At 46.2% G+C, this 27,682-nt stretch overlaps 1 protein-coding gene across 1 annotated transcript; it reads right to left on the bottom strand.

Moving 5' to 3' along the window:
* Window positions 1–1,838: 1,838 nt before the first annotated feature.
* Window positions 1,839–27,088, bottom strand: SDC1 (syndecan 1). Its single transcript, XM_059835419.1, has 5 exons — window positions 27,067–27,088; window positions 6,405–6,486; window positions 4,856–5,349; window positions 4,506–4,635; window positions 1,839–3,943 (listed from the first exon to the last, which is right to left on the bottom strand). Exons 3-5 carry the CDS (start codon window positions 5,273–5,275, stop codon window positions 3,777–3,779), a joined length of 717 nt encoding a protein of 238 aa, XP_059691402.1. The 5' UTR covers window positions 5,276–5,349; window positions 6,405–6,486; window positions 27,067–27,088; the 3' UTR covers window positions 1,839–3,776.
* Between the last annotated feature and the right edge of the window lie 594 nt (window positions 27,089–27,682).

The following is a 27,682-nucleotide window of genomic DNA, read 5'->3' on the forward strand; positions in this document are numbered from 1 at the left end:
TACCTTTATTCCACTACTCATTTTCATCAATATACATACTGGTCCTGATGAAGACTCAGATAAGGCATTTATGAAATGTCTGGAATAGCTTTTCTTCTCAGTACCCCTGTAGAGTGGCCCTCTTTTTTCTCTTGTTCTCTATTTCAATTACAAGATTATACAGCCTTTTAGATTTGTTTTAGCTTCCTTTATAGGGTCTAATGCAACCTGACAAAGTGAGAATTGTGAAAAGTCCTACTCCTCTCATAGTTTGCCTTTCTTGACATTTGGTGCATTTACACCCTCCAGCTCATTTTTCCAGAACAAAGAAGGGGTCAGATTTTCTGCCAGCCACATTCTTTGCATCTCACTTGTGAACAAGAGCAAATGTGGTAATTGCTCCAGCATGGATGGAGAAGAAAGTCAGGAAGCACGGTGAACAGAAACGTGACTCAGGAAAACCCAGGCCACCCTGTACCAGAATAGAGGCAGTCTATCCCTTCTATAGATTATTCTTTCTTAGTACAACAAAGTTTCTCTGAAGTGCACACTGAGGATCAGACACTGTATTTTACTTGTAAGGGTTTTCACATAGAAATTTCCCACTTTCCTCAGCAATTCTTTTTTTCCCTCCCTGACACCTTAACTTCCCACATCATCACCGACTAGGAAGGTGGAAGCAAAAGTCTTGGGAACCCCCAAGGAAGAGAATTCATAGCAGGCAAGACACTGCTATGCAATACAGCCAACTCTGAACTTAAACTGTGTAAGACACTTGTGTAAGGGACTGGCAAAGAAAGCACTTTCCAGCTTTGTTTAGCTATGGAATCTAAACTCAATCCTTCAATCCTTTTGCCTGATCTCAAAACCTTCCAATTACCAAGATTCCCATCAGAAAATGTTTGGAGGTAACACACAGCCCACATGGTTCCAGTGTAAGCAAGAGGATATTATAAACTAAAAATATGGTGACTAGTCTACAGAACAAAAAAAAAAGTTTCTTACAGCTCAAAGCCCTGTAAAAGAACGTAACTGTATAAGCTGCAATAAGACCCACCCAGACAGGCAGCGGCTTTTGACTTCCCTATTTTGTGAAAGACGTTTTCCTCTACTTCTGTTTTCCTGCATCTCCTCCGACACAAGCCGTAGCACCCCAGAATAATTGATGCTGTACAGCAGAATACTTAAGACGGGCCCGCTCTATTCTCCCTCCTTGGAGGTACAATCTCCAAATTTGGCTTGGGAAGCACATTTTCATAGAAAGACTCTCAAACTCCTGAAGGCAGAAGACAGGTAGCAAGAAGGTGCCCTGGGAAGATTTACAACTTTTTTCACCTTTTTGGGGATGGTGACATACTGCATAAGCAAGGAGACCTCCTAAAATCAGAACCAGCATGAAATGCTGCAGGGCTCTGACAAAGAGATTTCATTCAAGTCTCCACTACAGCCTGTTCATATCCCACACCACTGCCTCAGGGCAGAGCAGCTCACTGCAACCTGGACATCCAGGGCAGGGTACAAGAAAAGCAGGCCACACTCATACCCTTCGAATTCTGGGCTGAACCTCCATATGTTTAGCACCAAAATTCACATTTCATACTTGGAATCCAACTTCCTTAAAGACCTAGGCAGTCTTAAAAACCACATCTACTTTGTGAAGTATTATATACAGCAATGTTCACAGATCAGACACATTCTTGCCAAAATGCCATTTATTGCAGTATACCTTTACGTGGCATACAGATAACCAAATGCTGCATCTTCTGTTAGAACTCATATTTCATTTGTACCACTTAAATAACACAGAATGTCATGTTTGTTTCACAAACTGTCAGTTTAGACTACCAAAATATACAGGTTTGGTTTTTTTTTTCCTTTCCCCCTAGCAAGGTTATGAGGTACAACTGAAGTTTACCACTTTATCTTCCTGTGCTTTACAAGAACCTTTTCATAGATAAACCTATCAAACAACATTTCTACCTTCCTATACAAAGCAAAGAATTACAGCTGAAATTAACACCATCTGGTCATTGCATTAACCTATAAAAATTCATTCAGTAAAAAAAAAAAAAAAAAGAGATAATGGACTTTGCAGCTTTACTTAAAAACAGCCAGCTACATGTCTGCACAAGTAGTTTTCCTTGTGCATAAAGAAGAGTTTGGAATCAAGAAGTGGTTTTCTTTTCTTGGGTTTGCAGAGAAGGCACCAATTTTAGCTGCATAGCAGCTCAGGAGTGTTTTATACTTCATTTAAATTACACAGGTTTAAGTTTTACTGTTAATGTGCATCATTTGTACCAACTGTTGCACTATTCTCCAATATTCTCCAATCATTCCCTCTGGCTCAACAGTACAAATATTTACATCAGTTGTAAACACTCCTCCACCCACCCCATACCTTCTGCACTGAGTGATGAGGAACTGAAGAAGCTAACCAAAGGCAGAGCAGAAGTAAGGCTTGTGCAGAACACCACACTTTTCTTCTCTCGGTTTGAGATACTCTGGAGAACTCCAGACCCTCAATGACGCCTCAGTGCCTCACATCTGACAGCACATTGACCACCAGCAGCTTCAGGCATCCAGACTTTCCTCAGGAGGTGCTTTTCGGCCCTTACTAGTCTGACATCCCTGGAGTTGCTTCTCTCCAAAGTGCAGGAACAGCTTCTGAAGAGCCGTTCCGGAGTCATGAGAGTCAAGCACGCCAACCGTTACATATCTGTATTTAAGGCCATCTACACTTAGCCTTCATCAGGCTTGTTTCAGATGCTATGCTTCTCTAGTCCTTAGCTGCGAAGTCATGATATGCTGCTTTCTACCTTCCACCCCTGTGTGCCAAGGTATTCTGTGGCATAGACGGCAGACCATGTTCCAAGACAATCACTGTAAACAGTGCACAGAGAGGTAGGTGCTACAACACGCCATCAGTCACCTGGCGATTACACAGTAGCACAGGGTAAGAGTATTTGCAGCACAACAGCCCAGCCTAGATTTGGCACCTAAGAAGAGGGAACGTCTGAGATGAGACTGCTTAGAAAAAATTCTTATCTAAGCCTAGAAAGAGCAAGAGGGTAGTGGGACAGTCCAACACTACTGGTAAAATGAACTCTCCACTTAGTTTTGGGGGTTTGTTTTGTATTAGTGTATGCACCAACAGCTTAGGAGCTGTTTCTGAGTATGGGATAATGCTTCCAAAATGTTATTTTAAACCACGTGACAGTCATTTGCTTACCCTGCCCCTCAGACCTCCTTTCACTAAAAATCATGTTCAGCTTGATGTTTCATAGGCAGTAAGTGCTCCAAAAATGGCAGTTAGAAAGAGCTAGAGGATTGCAGTGTACAAAATGTCTGCCCAGCGTAGCCATTTGTTACACTTAAAACACATCTATGAGTTAAATAGGAAGGATCCCTGCTATACAGAATTTGAGCACTGGTAATTGTTTATTCTTGCTAGCCCTTTCCCTAAATATCAAGAGGTTTATACATACAGTACTCCCTTATCTTCTCCCCACCGCCTGCCCCAGCAGTCTTTATCTAAATGAAAGTGAGTTTAGGAACTTGAAGTCCCACTTCTGTTGAAAAAAAAAAAAAAATTAAAAAAAGTTGTGCAAGAAAGCAGGGCATGTTCAATAAATCCAGATCTACTTTGTAATTATAAAATTTCCAATGGCAAAGTGGTAAGGGCAAATAACCCAATGATCATATGGCTTAAGTTTAATGCAAAGCACACTAGGAGGTCCACGTGCAGGGAGAGAAGAGTCCAAGAAAGATGGAATAAGAAGTGTCCTGAAGATCAGTGTTTATGCATAGAATTCTTCTTGTTTGTGTGGTTTTTGGTATCCTCCGTTAGACTGTTTTGGTTCATCCAGTGAATAGCTTCCTTCGTCTTTTTTCTTCATTCTGTACAGCATAAATGCAACTAGAAACACTGCAAACACCAAGCCTACTAGCCCTCCAGCAATAACACCTAGAAGGGGGAAAAAGCCACAAGTTACTCTTGGATGCCACACCAGATAATGCTAGTATGATTCTAAGGTCCAGATTGTTCCTTACAGAGCAGTCCCCAACTTCCTGACTTACAGAAATTAATTTGTTCTTTTGCCCCCTCCCAAACCAGTCATCCTGCCATTACCAAGAGCCTGCTCATCTACACGAGGTAAACCTAGAGAAACAGATTTCCCACCAGGCCACGCTGCAGAGCATGCAAGGCTACGTTGTTCAACTCTAGTAATTTGACCCAGTCAGCATTAGAGCTGGAATATTGTAATTTTTGAGAGGCATTGAGGAATAGGTTTAAACATATTCCAGATAACTAGCAGTGGCTGCTTTACTATTAGCAGATTAATATTTGCCCCTGTTTGGGTTTCAACAGCATAGAATCATGAATCACCACCCCCATTTCAGAGGGTCTAATGTAAAAGGTTGGCTTTCACACTCAGAGATGTACTTGCAGAACTGCAGCTTCTGCTGCCTGGAAGACTCCTATGAGAGTCTGCTTTTACCAACTAGAAATCCAGAATATCAGGTACCTCCAAGAACTTCTTTTCTGTCCATAATTCCCGAGGCTCCTGCTGCTTTGGCATTCCTCCCAGAGTCAGCTTGCACTTCTGAGTTCTGGGTGGGCACCAAATCCTCATCTTTAGTCAAGATGAAGTCTCCCTGTTGGGACATACAAAGCAGGTTATTCACGTTTCTCATCATGCCTGTTACTGGAGACTTTCCACAGCTTTGTTTTTTCTCATCTAAAACCCTCCACCAATATAACCTATTAAATCAATCATTGTTTTTGATGAATTACCACCCTTTCCTGCAAAACCAACTTACTACATACTACTAAAGCCATCTCCCTGGAAAGGGTGTCAAGGCTATTAGTCCTCACCGGGTCTCCAGAACCATCTTCAGAAATCTCCTCATGTGTAGGAACAACGTCCTTTGGAGCTGTCGTCGTGGGGGTGGCTGTGATGTCTCCCTCATGATGGATGGTAGAGTGGGGCTCAGGCAGGTCTTTAGTGTCTGGCACATCAGAGCTAGGGATTTTAGGTTCCAGCTCATGGACCGTGCCTGAGGCTTCTGAAGGAGTTACATGAACCACTGAAGGAAAGTGGGTAGCGGGGCTTCTAACTGTTGTTGTATCCGCATCATTCGTTGGTTTCTCATCAGGTGAGCCCAGGATGGGTAATTCATCCTTCACAGCTACAACTGGCTCCTCTGTCACTACATTACTAGTTGCAGAAGGAGATATTACTTCCTTTTCAGTTCGGCTCTCAATCCCCGGAAATGGCTGTTCATTGAAATCCATTGGTGTTGCCAGTAATGAGGAATTAGTTGGTTCTCCTGGGATTCTCCAGGTGCGAGACTGGTCAGTCAGGGGACCTGCAAAACAAAAAAATATTATCCTTGGCCAGTTTAGAGACCTATTAACAATATCTTCAGGACGCTGGTCTAAGGAGGATGCCTAACCTGCACAGCCAATTATTGTAATAACAGCAGTTCAGTTTGTAATTCCTTATCCTTTTCAGTGGAATAAGGAAGAGACAGACCAATGAGCTATTCAACAATACTTCGCCAGTCATCTGCTTCTCCCCAAAGCACAAGTGCTAGTCTGTTTGCAGACAGGTCAACAAGGGGTACATCTGCTTTCAGCGCTGCTCAGTGTATCTAACCCTTTTCCCATAAATATCTTTTATGTGATTCAGAGCAGTCACCCACGTACTCAGCACCTTCAGTCACTGGCACATGTGGCACTGGTTTCAGGGTCTTATTCCTGCAGAATTTAATCTAAAATACAAGCATGTGGCTGGAAGGAAGCAGAAGGATACCATGCTTTAGCTTTCAATAGCTTGCTCTTTCCTCAGTAGCATCTCCTCAACTTCAGCACTGAACACCAAAGGTCTCTCTCATGCAGTTTAGTAATCATTCCGATAGACCTTTTCCCCAGTCTAAAAACTCTTTATTCCACTTTCAAAAAATTACGGCCCATGGGAACTTGCACATCTGATGACAGATAAAATTTGTGCTTGATGTATGTTGGCAGGTTGGGGTTTACACACCATCAAATGGTATCTCCTACCAGCTCATAAGAGAGGACAAAGGCACTTCTTACGGCCTTTCTTCCCCATGAGTAAAGAATCACTCCAGTTTCCTAACATTCTTCATGCAATATTTTGTCTTAGCAGTGACATGGAGTATATTTGCTTCTGCTCCTTTTCAAGTCTCCTATAGCTCATTTTCTGCTAATTGTTAGTATCTGAAGCAATACAAGATTAATAGATTAGGCTCTTTCTCTGTTCCCAACTCTCATATTCTGGGGCAGCGGGGTGCGTGTGTGATTCCTCCCTCCCCCCCTTTTAGCTTGGATGCTCATCAAGATCTCGATTACCACATTCTGGAAGGATCAAGCACTAACAGTACAAGTGTTAATAACTCACCTGCACCTGAACCTGAGAACACATCATCGTCATCACCAGATGAATCGAGATCTTCAGGAGGAAGGTTCAGATTTGTAGTTTGCTTTAAAGAGAAGGGGAAAAGGTGTGTTAGTGATGAGATCACTTGAAGTTATCATGTTGCTTGCACAGAGTCCTGTAAGGGCTCCTGAAGGTTACACAAACTTTCTTTGTTCAGACTGCAGATTCTCAACTTTCTTCATTCCAACCTCCCTCCCCAAGAAAGTAGTTCTGGTTAGTCTATTCTGTGTTGGAAAGGTCAGTCTTGCTGTCTGTCTCCCTTCTCTGCGCTGCTTCCAGGCTGCACTTGCTTTGGGAAAGAAGCAAGCAAGGAATCTGTTCAGAGCTGCATCCTGGTAGCAGCCGATACTCAGTCCTTACACAACATAACCATTCTGCTTCAGGTTCTGTCTGCTCATGTCTTCACTTCTACCAACCGCTTCACCTGTGAATTACTGCATTACTTCTAAGGAGCAGAAAGGAAGGGGAGACAAAGTAATTTGGCTTCTCTGCCTTTTTGAGCCCTTCCAGCACTGTTCACATACCTGAAACTACAGCATCTAACTGGAAGTAGAATGAGATTCTCTTTTTATAAGTGTGGGCACTCAGACTAAGTCCTGAGATAGAAGCCAGCCTTCCACGTAGGAGAATACAGCCCTGAGCTTTCTCCATTTATGCTTCAATGAGTACACTAACCAGCACAGAAGTTCAGTTGCTGAAACAAGAGGCCAAACCCCTGTTCTACTGCACCTGTTTGTCGCAACACACAACGTTCAAAGCTGTTCAGGATATCCAAAGATGACAACACTAAATAAAGCAGAGTGATAAGTTCACGCATCTTGTTGGCCTCTGCTGTATACACGTACTGTTCCTGTTGGTACAACATGCTTGATTCTCACCTCATGACTAGCCCCAGGTTTATTTCTGCAGGGCTACCATTACCTAACCAGTCATTACCCCTTCTCAGATTTCAAACCAAAGCCTTATAAAAGTCACTTCTGAATTTTGCCTTACCCCATCCAATTACATTCCCCATTTTCCAGAATTTTGACTTCTATCCCATCCTCAAGATGCCCTCGTCATCCCTTTCCAGCACTGCCCCTTCTGCAAGTTTAGGAGATAATATGTTGCATCATCGAAGCTGATCATGGTTTTATCAGGAATATGAAATCTCATTTTATTATGTGAAAAGAAGAACACACATTCTTGCCAGTTCTGCACCCAGGCGCACGGTATTTCGCTAGCTTACATTAACACAGTGTCACTTAAAAATGACTATAACACCCATTTTCATCCTAGGAAGAAGTTAGCCAGCACTAGTATGATCTGTCAAACAAAGCAGTCGAGCTCTCTCATTGTCACTTTATTTATAGGACTGTATTTATTGGCCCTATCTCGTTTTCATTCTTTTAAGATATCAGGTTTATCCAGTTTTCTCTTCCTTCCTTAACACCTTATCCATTTCCTACATTTCCATAGAACTAGTTTCCAAGGGGGTTAACTAGCCCATTAGGTTCGACCTCTCTGAAGACAAAGAAGTATGCAAGCCGCCACCACCTAATCGAGCCCGAGATCTTACCCCTTCTAGACAATCATTGTAGGTAGATTTTTTTTTTTTAAATAACAAAAAAGAACAAAAAAGCTCATATAGACATTAACCTTCTTAGCACTTTCCTTCTCTACTGGAAAAAAAAACACAAACCAAACCACTTTTTCTCACACTTTCATGAAGAAATTGCCCTTCAATCTTTTGTTTAGCTGCATGTCATGAGGTAATTTGGATTTTTAGATTTGTCCCTGCTTGTTTGCACTGTGCTTTTGCACTCATCCATGGAAAGTAGGTCAGATAAGTACTTCCTGTATGTTTTCCTTCTTGTGTCGAAGGTCAGTGACTCACACAATCTGATCTCACTACACTTCAAATATTAAAGAGTACGAACTGGTGGTGTGGAAAGAATATGGAATTAACTGCCAGGCTGCCCAAACTCTGCTCCCTTGAGCATCCTTTCCAGTATGTTCAGAAGTGAAGTCAGACTTCAGAAATGGCACCATTTTGGTGGGGGGGGGAGTTGAGGACCATTTTCCTCCCTCCTTTCTTGCACTAGCAGTGGCAAGTGCAATCCTTTGTTCTCCCACTCAGCTTGGTTTTGAGTGCAAAAGGGGGATGCATTGCAAAAGGGGGGGTGCATTCTCCTCCCAGTGGGAAGACTCTACCTTGAAGAAGTTAGAAAGCAATCTCTAAAGCTTTTTATTGAAGAAAGGGTCTGCCAACACAGTTTAAGAGATGTCACCATACACCTTTATCTAGGATTGAGACTGACTTCCCCCCAAATCTAAATCTTCAGGGGTAGCTCATACAGGATTTCCAAGAACACCTGGACAGATTTGATGGTCTGCAGACCTCAGCAACACTCCTGAAAGGATCGCAGCCTGTCAGGACATCAAATAGCAAAACTCTTGATCTTGACTACTGAGCCAGCACCCCTTCCCCTTGTGGTGGTAATGGATGAGGTTTGTTCAGTCATGCCACGCACGGTTCCCTTCTTGTTAACCAGCGTGTTCAGCCAGCCTACCCTTACATTTCCCCTCACACCTGAGCTTTTAGCCTTTTCCCAGGCTGCTGCATGTTCTGCTTCTCCACAGCCTTTGTCATGTACTTGTTTGAATCCTAGTTTGATTTCTGTATCTTAGCAGGGATAGCTAGGTCCTCCTCAGAGGAGGGAAGTCCAGTGCAGCCCAGTCTAAACCAATGGAGACCCATGCTGTTCTAGTGTAGAGTTGGCCAGCTGCTGCTCAGCAGCCACCCTGCAAACATGAAGGCAGACTCAGACCGGTTCCTGTCCCCTGAGGTTGGCTACTGTACTTCAAAAGAATAATAGGAAACATGATTCAGGATTAATAAAGTCTGCTTTCCACAGCTTTATATGAGAAGTTAGTGAAGTTCCACTAAATGTGTCCTTCCACTTAGTTGTCCCAAAGGGTCTTGTCCCAAGCTGCTCCTCTGGGAGTTGTGGCATCTCCCTTTGACCAGGTAGTTTGAAGCCTGGGATCCAAGAGGGACTTTCTTTGTCCCAAATACTCAAGGGACAGTATAGGATTATGAACATGTAGATACCAGTCAGAATATCCACAAAGTGATGTAACTTCATGACATCATCCAATTTCATGACACATGAGTATTAAGGAACATTTGCCTAATTTATGTAACCGTACGGTTATATAAAGACTACACTTCTTGCTCCACAGACTACAGCTTTAGTAGGCATGAAAGGCAGTAACCTTTCCTTATGGCACCACAAAATGCAAGTACTGCAGAAAGGTCATGCTTCTATAATGATCTGCTGCTGAAAGATTTCCGACACAGCAAGGTTAACATAAAACACTGACTCAGGACAGCATCGGAAGGGATTGAACTAATTTGGATTTGCATCAGGAAGACAGACCGTGCTGTTCAGACAACAAACACCTCATGGTCAAGGGTTTTCCATGACCTTTTATTGCAGCTGAGTTACACCAATGAGAAAGGTTTTGATCAGTCAAGAGGATTAGGGACACAGAAGACAGATTGAATCACCAGGTTGTGCTATCAAATGAAAGAGCTGAAAATAAATTTCAGCTTAAAGCAAGATTACTCTACCAACAGCTTTGCATTACTTCAGCTCAAAATTTTATTATCAGACTGTTACATATATTCAGCTAATGTGGATGTGCTTTTAGAAATTACTTCTGTCATCATCCAATTTATTTTTCAGTCCACTGAGACTATTTTCAGACCATTCACATTGTAATTGATGCTAGGGAGGCTGGATGAAGGCATTTAAGTTCAGGTGGTGGATCCTTTGAAGGATTTCTGATGGTATCTCATGTATTCTGGTCAAAAAACTTTCAATTCTTATACTGCACCTACAACATGTTGCTTTTTTACCATTTAACAAGCTTATATTTTTTTAGGTTTGGGGTTTTTTTTTTAGCAGTCAGACAACTGATTAGAAATACTTGCCTAGCCCTTTTGCTTTGGTGTCACTGAATTCAGTCGCATGTGAGGGGTAAAATTTTTAACAGCATTTTTGATATGCATTAAGCAGTTCCCATTAACGGGTGGAAGACCCCTTCCCCAACTATCAAAGCAGCCTGTTTAGGGGAAACCCTGGAGAGACTGTTAGCTTCTGCTCTTGCTGAGAGCTGTATTGTTGCAGAACAATAGTTATTCAGTTCTTCTGGGACAACCAGAAAGCTGCTTAGCGGCATCTTCAATTTAATCAGGAATGGGCCAGGCTTTCACAACTCATTAGCAATATTATTGGCTCCAGAAGTCTGACATACTCCAGACTTTTTTTTTTTTTAAAAGCATCATTTCTAACTGTTCTTCAGTCTTCATCTTGGTCGCAGTCTCAATACACGAATCTTTCTGTGCTTATCCCGTCAGCTGCCACAGAGCTCCCTCCTGCTAGAGCACAGATCTGAAGTACTTCCTCATGATTAAGGGGAGATTTGTAGTTTATTAGTTGATCTCACCCCACCCAAACTGGGAACCACATTTATTTAATTTGGAGCCATAGTATATGTAAAAGGAAGCAGCTTTTTTCAAATTGTTTTTTGAGGTAAGCAAAAACACTGGCTTTGCCACAAGCTGCTACAAGCTCTGAAGGAGATTAAGGATGATTTGTATCCCACTCTTATTAATCCTAGTTAGTGATCAGCCTATTACAGCACTGTCAAAAACACTTGAAATCCTCCATTATCTGAGTAATGCTGTTAAATTTGCACATTTGTTTCTCCTAATAAATCCTTCCTATTCAGCTGAAAAGGAATGAGCTGTAAGGAGCTCTCTCACCTCAAACACCTCCCTAAGCATCCTGCAGGATTCTTCCAACTTTATGGGAAACAAAACCAATGGTTTGCTTTTGTTTAAGAGAGACATAAAAGAACAAGATAATTATTTGCTCTCTAGTTTGGCTACCAAATATGACACTGGAGCATCTAGAAAAAGACTTTCACAAGGATTTGAACATCTCTAAAATAAACTCAAACAGAAAAGTTTGTCTTTCATTTTTTTCTATATATTGAAAAGCAGAGCTAGATGCTCTAACAGAAATGCTCTCTGAGGCAGAGCAGCCTGAAACAGTTCTAACCTCAAAATACTGATATGTGTGTGGGGGAAGACAAAACCACCTGCTGAAAGAAATTTTAGCTTTGTTAAACCTTGATATTCTGCAGTGAATAGCCCACGCATGATTAAGGCCAGTCCCAGATGTCCATGGTCTTCAGACAGCTTAAATGGTTATGGCGGGGGGACAGGACGGGGGGGGACACAAGCCACCAGCATCCTCAGTTATCCCCCTCCTTCTGCAGGCATACAGACTGCAAGTTGACCATGCACGCCTTCAATTTTAAGTCAGCCATAAATTTGGGAGTAGCTGAAACAGAACTCATGCTTCTATGTGGCAAGTCAGAAGTGAAGCTTGCGTGCAAGTCTGCTACACCAGAAGTCAGTAGCAATGTGGCACCATCTCAGCTAATGGCTCTTCCGGTTGTTTCTCCTGTTACTCCACTGCTCAAGATAAGCACCAGTGCTGCTTTGTGACCCTGAAGGTTAATGAAGTAGTTATCTTCCTAGAACAGCCAAAGATACAGACAGCACAGGCCAAAGAGCAGAAAGACAGCTACAAACTGTCCCACAAACAGCCCATGGACTGGGTAGGCTAGATTTAAGCAGTACTTTTGCCCCGGCTAGTGTTCCAATCAAGGCTGTTCAAAGCATTACAACTATCTGCCCTCCCTATTTCAGATAGTGTCGTTTCCTCGCTCCCTCAATGAGCTTTTGCTGCATACCAACAGGCTTCAGCATCCCCACCCTTCCATCCATCAGTTCATGCCAACTGGAGTAAGGCTGGTTAGTGGCTCACAGGGTGCTCCTTCCAAAGGGAAGCAGTCAGGCAGCTCTCAAGTAGAAAGTAAAGGATGCTCTTTCACTTAGCAAGGCAAGCACCATTTTAGTAGCAAAAGGTTAATGCCAGTTAATCTGGTTGCTTCTCTGTCAGATCATTATTAGTATAAAGAAATCTGGAAAATCTTGGTTAATTAAGTTCTTATTGGCCTCTTAGGACCTCTCTTTTAAGGAGAGGTACGAGCTGCAACAGCAGTTGCTTTTGTTTGAAGCATGAACCACCTGATCATCACACAGTAGCTACCTCTTGGCACTTGGGCTCTCAAGGCAGTGAAACACCTTCCAACACTTACTCAAAATAGAATGAGAGCTTTTAGGATCTGTTCCGCTATGGGCTGAACAGACCAGACTAAACTCTGTCCACTGTCTGCTAGGCTTTGATCCTCCTTTTCTGTGAAGTTTTGCGGCCACAGCTGTAGAAGCATACTCTGATCCTTTGAACAAGATGCAGTGGCCAAGGAAGAGGAGCATCCAGCTACTCAATACACACAGCAGCTAGAGTCCCAATACTTCTAGAGGCTCACCTGGTAAGTACCATGCTATTGCCCAATCAGCATTACATTTTCTCCTTACCGTGACAGGGCACTTTTTTAATTAAGTAGGGCTGAAACACAGCAATCAACATGCCAAGAGCAAAAATGAACCAGCCTGTCACCATCAGGTTGGGTTTCACATTCTGCAGCAGGGCCCTTTAAACTATCACCTCCCACGAGAGTGTGCTACTTCATGCTTCCTAGACCATCCCCTGCATAGCTGTTTGTACAGTCTCATGGTGAACCAGATCAGGGAACTGGTCTGGTTATATATATAAAAAAAAAAGAGGAGAAAACATCATGCAAAGAATTTTCCAGCAGGACCAGTTCCGCAATCCTGCTCGGTGCACGAACGCACAAGTGTTTGTATTGGCACAGGGCAGAGCACGGCAGCCAGGGCTGCTTAAGCAATTCATAGAGAATCACAGCCTGGGTTCCTGGGATGCTGACACACATTCACCTACCCTGCGGCAGAGGGGCAGTAAAATAACCTGCCACCGCCATGCATTATGGAAATGCACATCACCACCCTCAGACTGCAGGCAACATGCAAATCAGAGGCTGACTCAAAGGGCCGCATAGGTTTGTACAAAAAGGAACAAGGAGAGGGGTTGTAGGGAGAGTTCCCTTCTGCGGAGAGTTTGTTTGTTCACATTGGATAAGGTTTGTTCCTAAGTCTGACAACACTGCTTCTGAGTCCTCCCTGATCTCCTGAACACAGCAGCAAAGGCTAGATAGATGCCTTATTCAGAAAAGCAATAGTACTGCTTTTGTTTTGAGCCACCTGAATTTTACAGGAGGTCCGGTGGGGCTATGGTTTAGTACTGGACAAGGGGTATATTGCACATCCTTCAGCAGAGAGGGCTGAGCAAAGCCAGGGTAGTAGGTGTCCAACAGGTTTATGGACACCGCAGCCGGGGAAGCTTGTGGCCATGCAACATACACAGCATCAGTGACAACACATCACTTGTGCACGCTGCTAGGAGTGTACAGAGCACCACGTCAGTTCTGATGCAGAAGAGCTGAGCTGCCTCCCAGCTCTCTCTCAGCCAGCTCCGCTAGAAGTCTGGTCAGTCCTTCAGCAATACAGAGAAGTGACTTAAGAGTCTGTGCTCCTGGTTTTTCACCTGGAGGATATATTGTACAAGTAAGTTATTACACACTGCTTTCATTCATGCCAACCTGCTCCTTCCAAGCAAGCAATACAGCCCAGGCCAATGACTGAATCTCACTGACAGGTCAACACATTCACAGACGTGGCACACAACAAGCACTCAACTCTGTATCAGTGGCAGGTGCAGATTGTCACAATATGGCCAAAAGTGGGGTACCTTTTGCCTCTCACATTCAAGGCAGCCTGTGTTTTGAAGATGCAGTCTAAAGAGAAAGCTCTCTTCCCTGCAGCTAATCTCATGAGAAGCAGCCAGTTCAGTTTTATGTTATAACTGCTTTTCTTTAAAGAGCCTTCCCTGCAGCTCTTTAACATACTTGATAGCTCAGGTGTTCATTTCTTCAGATAGCACGAGAAAGCCACAGTCAATGTGTAACCTCAAAGAGTTGTGCAAAGTAGGTGCAGCTCAGTGAGGCCATACAACTAACAGCTCCAGTTCATCCTGGGGAATTAATTTCAACCTATTTCATCTGGCTTGAGAGATGAACAGTGAGCTGTGTAAGCAGAGACCAGACAGACCTAACTTCTCTTAAAACCCTCTGACTTAAAGTCACCAGCACTTCTTACTTTCTAGCAAAACCAGCAGAGAAGATTCAGTCTTACAGCAACAGCCAGTTCATCTGCTTGTTTAGAAAAACACAGATGGGGAATTGCTTAGTTTCAGCCAAAGCCAGTGGTGGGCTGCCCATCCCAGGAACCCTGACAAAGTAAGGTTATAAGAGGGGAGTATGCTGGTCAGAAAATCTTTATGAAACAGAAACCCATCCAACAAAGGACTCTAGTAGCCCAAAACCCACTACCCATGCGTACTAGTAACTGCAACACAGATAAACATGACCCTCCTGACGGAAGAAGAAATTAAAAGTGACAGGATCTAAGGTCCCTGCGGTAGCACAGCCACATGCCGCCTGGCTACCATGTATTCCAACATGGCTAGTTCACAACATGCAGGATGACCGCAGCATACACGCGGCCCCTGCTGTGGAGTTCAGGCAGGTGAGGTTGAGCAACTCACCCCAGACAAGTCATCAGCAGTTATAGCCACTTAAATGGAGACTGGACTTTGTAGTGTTGCCCTCCAACACATACAAACACATTGACCTTACGTCTTCAACAGCAGCCCCAGCAAACCCAGTCCCTATCCTTAGCCAATTATTCCTATCCATGCATTGACCTCTGTTGCCACGAACAAACAGTCTCACTTGCATCTGGGTGCAAATTTCTTTCTTTGCCCCATCTCTTGCCACCTACTCACCCTGTCTTACGGGATCAGAACTGAGGACTCTCACTGGTGTGAAACTTGCTACAGAACCAAAGAGACTTCCTGGCAAGTGCAATAGTGGGCTTCAGACAGCCTGATTGCTCCTTCACAGCATGCATGGGTTGGAGAAGCCAGTCTCCTCTCACCATAAAGCTAAGAAACAACCCAGCTCCCAGTAGAGGAGACCAATTAGCATTACAGCCCTGAGGCGGATGAATGTGGTCTAAGACTGTGTTTGAGGGAAGAGCTGCAAAGCAGCTAGTGTCTCCATTCGTCCCATTTGAGACTGTCTTCTTCCAGTAGGCCTGTTAGCTCAAACTGGTCAGTGTGCAGCTGTAGTCCATGTGCCAGGATGCCGACAGGCTCAACCCTGCACACTCCTCCTGGTGAGGCCATCCCCGCAGAATGGAGCGCAATCCTGCAGCACACCAACGTCAAGACACAAGAGAGGCAGTTCAAGGACTTTGGTCCCACAGGAGCACAACTTGCTTTTTTCATCTTCAGTCATTCAGCGCAAAAATCCCAGCTCAGAAATCACAGTCGTCTCTATAGGAAAGTGTGATGTGGTCTATGGCATCTCAAGTATGCAAATGAGGCTGGCAGCACACTATGAATCACAGATGCCTCTCAGCAGCCCCAGGAAAACATGTGTGTGCCTCTGGTCCTAGGGAAGCCTGTTTCCAGGAGATAAATGCCATACAACTTGGCTGGTGGAACTACTATCCATTTCAAATGAGCTCCATGCCAGCTTTTGTGTGATCAGCAAACTACCACAAGCAACACTATAGCTGCACGAGTGCTCTGACCTGAGCAGATGTGTTCCTGGAAGTCAGACGCGACCTCATCACCATGCTACACAGTATTCTGGGGGGAAGAAGCTGTTCTGCTTCACCTGAGGAAGGGAAGCCAACATGCAGCCAGGAATACTTCCTGCCTCCAGGAATTATTATCAGGCAAGAGTAAGTGCAACAGCCTTCAGTATCCAGGCACAGGGCTAGGAGAAGACCCAGGTTCTTATCTTAATGCTGGGAATTTCCCTCTTCTCCTTGAATTCTAGCAATTACCTAGTGTGAGATACGCCAAGGAGCCAGGAGACAAAAGCTGTAAGATCTTCTTGAAGGATCACAGAAGCATTTTCACTCCATTAGTGATACATATATATGTTTCTAATTTCAACAAACTGCTTGCAGTGCTACGCTAGGTCAATAAAATCCAAGTTTCAGATAAAAATCCCTAGTGTACCATCAAACTAAGGGTTTACTGGCAGTACTTCTGGTTCCTAGCAGCTAGGAAGTTATTTAAACCTCAGCAGAAAGATGAACTCGCAACCCTGGTGTACTAAAGGTCTCAGCTAAAGCAGGTTAGTTGGTAAACTTAATGAGACTACTTAAACCTACAAATAGTTACACTTACAACAACAAAAAAGCTGACAAAGTATTCTGATTAGTCACATAAAGTTACAGTGGAACCATACAGGCTTAAGGTTTTATAGGAGAACATATCCTACAGCAACTGCCTATGCGCAAGACAATAAAAATTATTTTCTCTTTGCTGACACTTCAGTGGCAGAAACACCTGCCAGCTGTAAGGCCTGCTGCTATCAAACTCTGCTTTAGCTTCCCAGTTGATCCGCTCGTAGTTTACCCTGTCATGACAACCAGCCTGAGACTCAACAATCCAAGATAAGGCCTTCTTGATCACTTCTGTAAAACTCCATGTTTTCTCTGGAAGGAGGCACGATGAAGTCTCCAATGCCTGTGAAGAGGTTTTTTTGCGAACAATGTATTTTCCATACACACATCCCAGACATCTGTTACGTTTGAATGCTGTATTTCATTATAAATCTCATACCCAGCTTCTTAGTTACAGCACCACCACCAACCTTTTTCAGGCACACCCCCCAGTGAAAACCCAATGATTAGGGAACTGGAAGCATCCAGAAAGAGCTGCCAGGCTTGAACAGACATTGTCCCAGTCTCCGTCTCACATGTGCACACCAGATGTCAGGACCGGTCACACCCGACAACCTGATCCCTTGGTGCTGTTATTTGTCAGTCTGGTACAGAAGACCTTGACTATTTGCAAGGGAGCTGCAGAAGCAAGTTAGATTAGGACTGCAAAATGAGCCAACAGTTGGCATTCAGCAGCTCCCTTCTGATTTGGTCACGCTCCCTATAGCTAAGCTTTAACTCATTCTAAGAAATTTTGTTCTTGCACAGCAGGACTCACACCAGTCTGTTAAGAAGGGACTTGCAAGTCTCAATCAGCAGCCAGTTGCTGGACTCATGCAGACCATGCAAGCAGCTTTAGATTTGGCTTTTGATCCAATGCAGGGCAGTTCCTGCGCCTTGGCAGGTCTTACACCATTAAGTGTACTTTTTGCATTTGCTTCTACACCTCACCATTTCCAGTTTCAATAAACCAGCACGGATGTGAAAAAATCAAGTCTCCCTACATTATGAGGCATGCTATCAGGTCTGTTTTATCCACAGGATCTTACAGTGTTAACTAAGCCTAGATTGTTTATAATGCAGAAGTCATCCCTGCCACACAGGTGCAGTTACACGAGCATGACTAAGCTGTGCACAAAAGGACTGAAACATCTCCACCAGACGCAGGAGCTACATCTCAGATCAGGAATATGCTGTTCCCCATCCCAAGAGCCTTCTCAAAGAGGCACTCCTAGCATCACCCCTTCTTTCCACATAGTCTTAGCAGCTCCTGAGTACAGGTGCCAAAGAAAAGCAGCATGTAAATATTTCGGGTACTAGTAGTCTCCTCAGAATAAACAGCAGTAGGCCAGCTGGTCTTCAGGCACAGGCTGGGCTGCATTTCACTGAATTACTCTAACATAGAACACAGTTCAGACTGCATGAACTCCCTTGGAGAAATATGCATCCTCATAACCACTGGACCATACAGCAAGTGATCTACCCATATAAAATGGTGCAGAGATCAAGCTCTCAGTGCCTCTTCCTAGGACACTAATGGCTTCTGTGTTCAGGTTTACAAAAGCGTTGGTAATCCTGCATGTAAAACAAAGTTCTGACAGCAGTTTCCCCGTTTACAGTTAAATTATGCAACACCTCAATGAGCTTATGGAAGCCGGCTGGTATACTTCCAAGCTGAGTCATGAGGGTGTTGAAGTATCATTTCAAAGATGAAGCATCAAATGAAATCCTCCCATCCGAAACAGTCTTAAAAAAACCTGCTGCTGCAATTGCGCTCTAGTCATCTATAGTTCTACTCATTTCAGAAATGAACATTAGGCATTTCTTGACCAAACATTAGGCATTTCTCAACCAAACACCTTGTGGATTAAACTAATCGACCCTGACCTAGAGTCACTCGGTTGCACTATTTAGTACCACATCTGTACAGCAGAGCCCTGAACAAAGGACTGTTACAAAGGCAGGATAAATTGGAGAGCTTCCCTTTGATCCAAGCTGTTACCCAAGTCTCACTGTAACAGATACCAGCTTCAGCTATCTCATGCCTTCATTTTTGGGTATGCAGCTTGTTCACCTGTTTTCCCCACAGCCTTGTTTCACAGCAGTCACCAAATCAGTTGAGGAGGTTAGAATTGAGGGGGAGATGCTACCACATTTGTGGAGTCTAGATGCTCTCCTGCCTCATATGGGCAACTGTAATACTTAAGCTGTGATTTGGACATCCCCATGTTTTACACATCTATACTGTGAAGAGACAAGAGACATCACTAATGCCACCTCTGATGGACTGTTAGGCATTAAGACAAGTCAATAAAACAGTACTAAAAATTGCAAGGCAAGGTGAAGTGCTTTAGTACCAAGTTATTCCTAGCACATGTCCCTTAGTTCAGACAAGTTTCTGGCAAGGAGTATCATCGGGGTAGCTAGATGCTACATAACAATAGATCAAACTTGTGACACTGTTCAAACATCACTAAGTTAAAGATATTTCACAAACGAATAAAATTCTGGGTCTACTCACTGACTACCAACTCTAGTCAGCACAATAGCTCTCTAAAGAAAGTAGAGCATAAAATGCTGAAGGACCACCTCATGGGCCAATTCTAAAAGCACAGGCTGAATCACCGGCATGTACCAGCACCATCACTACTACACTGAACACTTTGCTGTTCCAGATTTATAGTATTCACCTTGCAAACCTCAGCTGATTGATTACACAGGATTTCTCACACAACTGCAGTTGCTCATCCTTCTGAAGCATCCAAAAAGGTTCAGTTTCCAAATGAGAGAGTCGTGATTTCCTGTTAGGAACTTTCACTTTCTTTTACTGAATACTGCAGTTTTCACAATTTCATAATATTCTGGGCCTGCTGCCAGAGACCCACTGGCTACATCCATATTAGTAAATTAAACAACATCAGGGAACGTCCCCAGGCACTGGAACGCAATCTATACCATCAAGTTATTAGAATGATCTTTGGCACAGTTTTGAGCCTTGCCAACTGGTATGCCCCCAAATAATGCATGGGAAGATTGCCTGCTGGGGAACCTGGGGGCAGAGGGGGGGAAGTGTTAAAGGATAGGTCAGAAAATAAGATTTGCTATACGATTGGGACTCTAGCATTTAAGCTGGCCACAGGACAACTAGTGTCCAGCCTGTTTTACTCACTAGAATCAGAGTAGGGAGGTCTGGTGGATCTTCTTAACCCCTTTTGGCTGCATGCTGGGGAGGTGGGGGCATACTGAGCATTTAGCACTTTTCAGCTACTACAGTAATAACTTCTAATTATTCATAATCGCATCTTCCACCTTCTGTAGCAAGAAGCTCACCACCATTTCACAGCTCAGTGCGACTGCAGCTGCAGACTGATGAACTTTTTGCAAGTTAAACATGCTTCAGAGCAGAGCCGATGCTGCTGGTGGATTAAGCTAGCAGCTTTCCTCGTCGAGGCCATGAGTCAGTTGATGTAAGCGCACGATAGCAGAGCACTCCTTTGCCACTGCCCAGACATGCCAGAGTCAGCCTCTTTTGTTAGGCGCTTTGTTCACTGATGGGAAAGTAGTCACGATCTAGATGATTCCTCCGTTAGGACAGAAAGAGATTTAGAAGTCAAAGCTGTCTAGCTGCAGGCTGTTAGGCAAGTTTCGATGCAAGCCTCACTACCACTTCTCCACTGCACGTAGGTGCCACTTACACCATGTTAGAACCAGTGACGTGGACAATCTCATTTGGCCATCAAGTCTGCCAGTGCGAGAGTCTCTATTACAGTTTCATAAGCACAGAGCACAGCAGGGGAGTGAAAAATATCACATATATTAGTGTTTGTGTTAAATAGGAATTCAAGCGAGCTTTGTGGTTCCTCCAGTTTGGGCTTTTACTCCTCTTACGCCTCAACTTCTTGACCAAAGAAAGCCTGGGCTCTGTCCCTAAAGAAGGTACCTATTAGCTGGTCAGTGGGATAACAGGTTCTCTCTTCTTCAGCGATGCTCTTACCCGAGACTGATGTTTTGGTAGATAGACAGGCTGCTCCGAGCTCCTGTGGTTGTGCAGAGCACAGGCATCAAATCTCCCAGATCACCATCCTGGCGTCAGGGCATACAGCCTCCAAATCCTGCTGTGAGCTGGTCAACAAACAGTACGTAACAGGGATAGACATCTCTACATATAAATGTAGACAAACCTCCCTTTATATTTCTCCACTCTACTGGTCTCAATAAAGCATCAATAGGGTCCTATTTTGGGACAGGAAAGAGGCAGGTAGTCTCTTCTTCCAGCACCGTAGCTGCCAGCTCGGATCCCCAGGGAGCATGCAAAGGCTCCCTACCAACACAGCCACAGCAGTACCGCTGCTACGACATGAAGCTTCACAAGAGCTCTCATCTGGAAATCGTTACGTTAATCACTGCTTGCTCTCCAGATGGTAGACTGGCTCCACTCTCTCCTGCCCACCTCTGGCTTCAATATACAGTCTGCTCGTCTAGTAATCCCTAGATGCAAGGGGCTGGACTGGAGCTGCTGACTGGCTCTGACCAGGATGTGTACTGCCACCAGCATTAGAAACTAATTAGAAGAGCTTTCCTGTGTACAGCGCAAGACAGTCATGGTCTGCAGTGCTGCTCAGAAAGCATTCGGCACGCTGCCCTTACAACTGGAATGGAGTTCAAGTTTCCTTCCATTTAAGAGGCAATAAGCTCCTCATCACATGGCACAAGCAGACAAAGAGCAACCCCCATTCTCTAGCTGTGGCTTGTATATGCTCAGGTGATGGAGCCAGGGCACTCAGAGAAGTTGTTGGGTGAACTGGCTGTACTTTGCAGAAGTCTGGTTGACAGGAGTGTGTGCCTGGGACTGCCTACAGCCAACAATCAAGACCGTCAGCCTTTGTTTCCGTGACTGGCACACAAGACACTGTCATTACTGCACAGGCAGTGCAGAAAAGTTACAGGGTGGAGTATGACAAGAAAACACAGCCTCCATGAAAGGCAAGATACCCGTGAGTATTTTAAGCTGGTTGGCAGGCAGTTCCCTACCTTTTATCAGTGCCTTTGATTTAGTCAAGAGTCATTCTGCAATAGCAATCCTGAAGACCTTTCAGTTATTAGAAAAGCCCTGAACACTGAGAGGCAAAATGAGTGGGCATTAATGAGAACTATACTGCAAAAACAAGGGCTATGGAGAAGATAGTTCTGCCAGAGGGCACAGCAGCAAGACATATAAGTGAAGGAGCAAGAGCTCTTCAACTGATCAAACCCAAAGGAGTTTCAAACTAGAAGCCTAGCAGGGAAAGCCATGACTTAGAACACCTCCATGACTCAGTTGTAACTGCAGCTCCAGTGACTCAACGGGAAGTTCTATTACCAACTCCATCCAGATCCCACTAACACGCTGGTTCCCATCCAGCAAAGCAAGCCTCACTGGTGAGACTGGTCTCAGCGGTGAGATACAAACATTACAGTCAAGCATGGCAAGGAGCCCAAGCTAACAGACTCTGTTGGACCCATGCCGGTTCCACAAGACCCAAGAACATCGACTGCAGCCAAGTACTGCTTGAGAAACTAAGAGGTTGGGAAACCACCACATTAGCAGATGTTGCTCCACGAGAGTTGCTTGTAGGAGGTCCAAATGTTATCTCACCTTGAGGTAAGGCTTCACAGTGCAGTAACTTTTTCACTAGCATCCCCACAGTAGAAAGTGCACTACCCCAGGTTTCTAGCCAGGCCAGATAAAGCTCATTTCTGTGGTACACCAGTAGCCTAGCAGAGCAGTAGTTCAAATGAAGTATGCTAGTCAACTCTAACTTAGAGACCTGTTAACAAAATTGACACTCAGCACTCCTAAGGAGACACCACATGCTCTCTGCATTTTAGAGTATCTTCTCAGCTCAGAAGAGAAGTGAACCTGTAAGAAACACCAGAAGTCCTTGCACTGTTGGTCAAAACAACTTCCACTTTGCAAGTTCACTGCCTGTATCAAAGTCTAGGGAGTAACAAAGGTTCCTCACTTCTAATCCACAAATAAACAATGCCTTTAAATACTAAAATGCTCTGATGCCTCCTCAACAGCTCACAATCCTCACCCCCCCCAAAATACATCCACTTATGTTTCTGTTCATATTCCTCACTTCAGAATGCCGTTGCAGGACCCAACTATACTCCCTAATTTCTTCCACAGCCTTTAGCAGAGCAAGACTACAGTATTGTTTGGAGGCACTGATCCAGTTGCACTAGAACAGAAAGAGATGTCGTTCTAGCTGAAAGTTGATGTTTCCCACTGCTTTGCTAGTTCTCTTGGCACAGAAACAGCACCTGTCCAGTCTGTTTGTTTATGGACAGAGTTACCATGAAAGTAAAAAGACTATCACTTGGAGCTAAATTGCTCTCCGATAAAGACACTAAAGCAAAGGTGTCTATGCTCCCCTTATAGGCAAAAATGAGATCTAGTCAACAAAGCCCCAACAAAGCAACTCGCCTTGAAGTAGACGTGCAGGGGCTGGTCAGATAATCGCTCTCTTTGGCTCCACCGATTACAGCGCCATGACTATAATGAGAGCTTAGGCACCTAGCATGCACATAGACACCTACATTTAGGTGCCTTAACATCAACTGAACATTGTCCCGAGGGACTAGTGCCATTTGAAGTACCCTATGTCGTGCATCAATCTCCAGCTGTCCTGGAGTGCTGTATTAATAGCTCCGAGTTAATAAAGAGTATTATTTTCATCTTGGATGTCTCCTAATGCTGCAATGCTGAAGCACTGCAATTTTATCATTGACAGCACCTCTGCAGGAAAGGGGTCCTATCTTCTCTGTCCCAAGAAGCTCCCTCCTCCCTGTAAGCAGGTCCTACTAAATTCCCAGCTCCCTAAATGCCAGAAGACACAAACAAGTGTGGAATGACCCTCTCAGAGGCATTAGTATGGTTCGTGGAGACAAGAGCCACTTCAAACAAGGTTAGGACGAAGTGCTACTATATAGGCCACCTGGAGACATCCAAGCACTAGCAATGCAAAACACATACTTAAAATGGACCAATTTTGCTGCTGAAACAGCAGCCTACATTTCAGGTTAGTGCACTAGCTTAATTTTAGAAGGCTTACAGGTTTCTTGCACTTGCTGTAACTTGTCTCGGGTTGTTAGAGAGGATTGTTTGGTTTCCAGAAGTTTCAGAGTGCTGCCATTAAAAGTATTAGCTCTTCTAGCCGCTTGAAACTGAGAGAAACCTGGAACAAAAGACTACAAACTTGCACCAGAGCCCCCTTACACGATACAAACCACAGCTGATTTGTCTCTGCTCTAATCAGAGTTGACCAGATACAATAGTCACCATTTTACTGGGAGGTAGCCACCAGCAAGTGAGCGTTCAGCTGGAGAAGCACTGTTTATAGTGCTTGATTAATAATGTGACCCTGCTGTGCATATACTATAGAAGAAAGTGTTTTCTCCTTATCCACTGCCTACATGTTTAATAAGCAAGCTGGACTACCTAATTTCTTCTAATTAGTTTACATTCAGGTAGGAATGACATCACCCTTGGAAAAAGGTTTTGCCTGCTCTGCTAAGCTTGTGTTAACCAGCAGCGTGCACCTACACCAGATGAAACAATCAAAACTCTGTTTTCCCTCACGATACAGGCTGGATTGTCCACTGCCCTCCCGCAGCAGGCTATATACATCTTGGCTTGGTTAGCTTCATGGCAGGGCTATACCATGTAAAAGTTTCCATTTGAAAGAATAACTAGGTTAATCCATTAAGATGCATCAGCCTTCTTATTTCAAGGAAATCAATGCCCCCATCATAACAAAGAGGGCAATTACTCTCATACAAGGTGTTTTGAGCAATAAAGCGTCACCCTGAAGAAGAATAGGAACCTCCCCAACCATTCCTGCGGGTAAGAGTACTCAGAAATAAAACAGCTATCATTCGGCCACTTTCTTCTTCCTATTACTTCTATGACAATATGACGAGTCGAGCCATGCAGCAATAGCCAAGGGTCAAGTGATGTGCCAGCAGCAGTGGCACACTTTCCAACAATCAGACCACCAGGAACCCAACCCAACCATGCCAGTGCCCACAGCACTGTGATCTGGCTCATGCAAAGGTCTGTGTAAGGTCTCTCCGCTTTCTGTGCCCAACACAAGAGGTTTTCTGCCACTTGATGCAAAAGCATCATTATTCCAGATGGGTGGGAAAGGCAGCTTAGTCCATGTCACCGACATTTTGACATGGGGAAAAGGCCATGTGATCACCAGAAGGGAAACAGCCTCAGCGCTGAGTCACCACGGAGAGCCCCAAGGACTTCTGCTCCTCCATGTGTTCACCCATTAAACCCCTTGATCTGAAGCGTCATCCAGGCCTGCGTGTCTCTTACACAGGAAAACTCCAGACAAGCATTTACTTCATGTCCTTATCATTTCTGGTAAGGAATATTTATCATAGGGGACTTTTATCAAATGCACTCCAGAGGCTGCAAGTTAACTGCAGTTTTTCCACTTTATTCAGTCAAACGCTTATTCAGAAGCTATGAGCAGAGCCCTCTCCCCATGAAACCGGGCTGATTACGCTCACATGCTTGTCATTTTTAGCCATCCCATAACTACTCACTACCACGTGGGCTAGAAGGGTACGTGCCCACATCTACAGGTAGAGTTCACAGGCAGAAGGGGACAGCAAAACTGGAGGTATTTTGAGGAGCTTAGATCCTGCCGTGCACTTTGTTCTGCCACTCCTTATCCAACTGCTGCTGTAGTTCATCTCCAGACAAGTTTCAAATCCATTACTCCCTTTCAGAAAGAAAAAACAACTCCAGTTTTAACTTTGATGACCCTGCCTGCTCACACAAACCCTCGTGGTCCACTTGTTCCTTCTAACTCATCCAAAGAGGACGACTTCACGAGCAACGCGCACACAGGTCTGGCGCACGCACACGGGAAGCGGGGAGCGCGTGTCCCTCACCACAGGAGAAAGGGATGGTGACTCGGGCTTTGTGCCCCTCGGGAGGTGGCCGCAAGGACTCCTGTCCCACACTTGCTGACCCCACGCAGAGGTTAGGGGACGAGGCAGAGCCCAGGCCCCCAGCACAGACCTGGAGCACCAAGCAAAGCGCTTTGACAAGGCTGCGGTGCCAGATTTCCGTGGAAAGGCCCTCCCCGGGCGGCGCAGAGGCAGGGAGCAGCGGGAGAGCCATCCTCTGTCCATGGATGACATCTGGCGGCGGCTGCTGCGCGGAAGCGGAGTTTCTTCCCAAGGCCGAAAGGCCGCCCGCAGCCCTGCGGAGCCGCTCCGCACGTCCCCAGCAGAGCCCCCCCGAAACGCCGGAGCTGTGGGAAGGTGCAAGCCCCACCACCGCGCTGTTGCTACGTTCAGGAGGCGCGGAGGAGCTCAGTGAGCGCGGCGCTGAGGAAGGCGGCGAGGAGGGAGAAAGCGGACGGCCCCGAGCCCTGCCCAGGCGGCTCCGCGGGGCTGGAGGCGGCGGCGGGGCGCCGGGGGGGCCGCACGGCGCCGCCCGGGAGGGGAAGCGGGGCTGCTTTCCCGGGGCTGCTTTCCCGGGGCTGCTGCCGCGCACGGGCACAGGGGCAGCCGGAGGATTCGCGCGCCGCGTGGACCACCAGGATTTTTGGTTTAGTGGGCAGAAATAAAAGGCATCCGGGCGTAGCGCCTGCGGGCCAAAGGCTCTCCGGGCACAAAGGCGGTCGGGGAGCAGCCGACGGCGAGCGACCTCGGGAGCCGCGTTGTGCCCGGGGCACGGCAGCAGCACCCCCGTTGCCGAAGTCACCCGTGACGGCGGAGCGCGTGGGAGGGCTCCCCGGCCACAGCCGGGCCACAAAGGGCCACATGCGAGCGCTCGCCCAAACTTACCGCTCGCCCCCCTCCGGGGCGCACCACGCCGGAGGGAGGACGTGAGCATCTCCCCCCGCCCGTCCCCCCTTTCCCGGGCGCACCGAGGGGCTCCCTGGCCCCGGCGGAGGGTTACCGGGCAGCGCCGCCCGCCCCGCGGCGCACCGGGGCGGAGCCGCCGGCAGGTCGGCAGCAGCCGCAGCGGGTCTGGTTTGAATTAAGGCTGCCGGGCCAGCCCGGGCTGGAGCCCGCCGCCAGCACAAAAGGCCACCGAACCCTCCTGGCAGGGCAGGGCTCCCCTGCCGTAACCCGTCGGAAGGGGGGAGCCGGGCGGCTCACGGGACGCGGCGGCCCCCAGCCCAGCCCAGCCCGCCCCGGCCCCGCGCGGCCGCCCGGGCCCCGCCGCCCCACGTGCGCCGCGCCGCCCCCCGCTCGCAGCGGGCTCACCGGGACAGCAGCCTGGAAGCAAAGGGCCACCAGCCACACGGCCACCACCTTCACCATCCTTCCTCCTCGCCGCGCCTCGGGAGCGCACAGCCTGCCCCTTCCTTCTTGCCGCGGTCCCCTCCGCCGCGCTGGCCCCGCTCCTCTCGGTGTTCTTTGAAGCGGCTGCGGGTTCTCTCCCTCTTTCTTTTTCTTCCCTTCTCTTTCTTTCCCCCTTCGCAAGCCGCCGAACCAGCCCCCCAGCAGCACTCTGCGGCGGCGGGGAGTTGAACTCTCTCTTTTAATGAACCCGCTGCAACAACCTTCACCTTACGGCCACCCCCCGGCCGGCTCCGCCTCCCCTCCCCTCCCCTCCCCTCGGCTCCCGGCCCGGCACGGCCCGGCCCGGCCCGGCACGCCCTGCCGCCCGCCCCCGCTTCCTGCCGCCGCGCTACCTGCGCCGCCAGCGCCGGGCTGCCGGGCCTCGGGCCCCCTCCCCGGCCGGCGGCAGCCGCCGCTTCCCTCCCATTGCATTCCCAGATTTCCTCTGCGGCAGCGGCGTTCCTCCCGCCGAGCTTCCTTCCTTCTCGCTAAAAATAATAATTAATAATAATAATAATAACGTTAAAAGCCCTCCCTT

Source organism: Gavia stellata, chromosome 2, assembly GCF_030936135.1.
Source record: "Gavia stellata isolate bGavSte3 chromosome 2, bGavSte3.hap2, whole genome shotgun sequence".
Classification (NCBI taxonomy): Eukaryota; Metazoa; Chordata; class Aves; order Gaviiformes; family Gaviidae; genus Gavia; species Gavia stellata.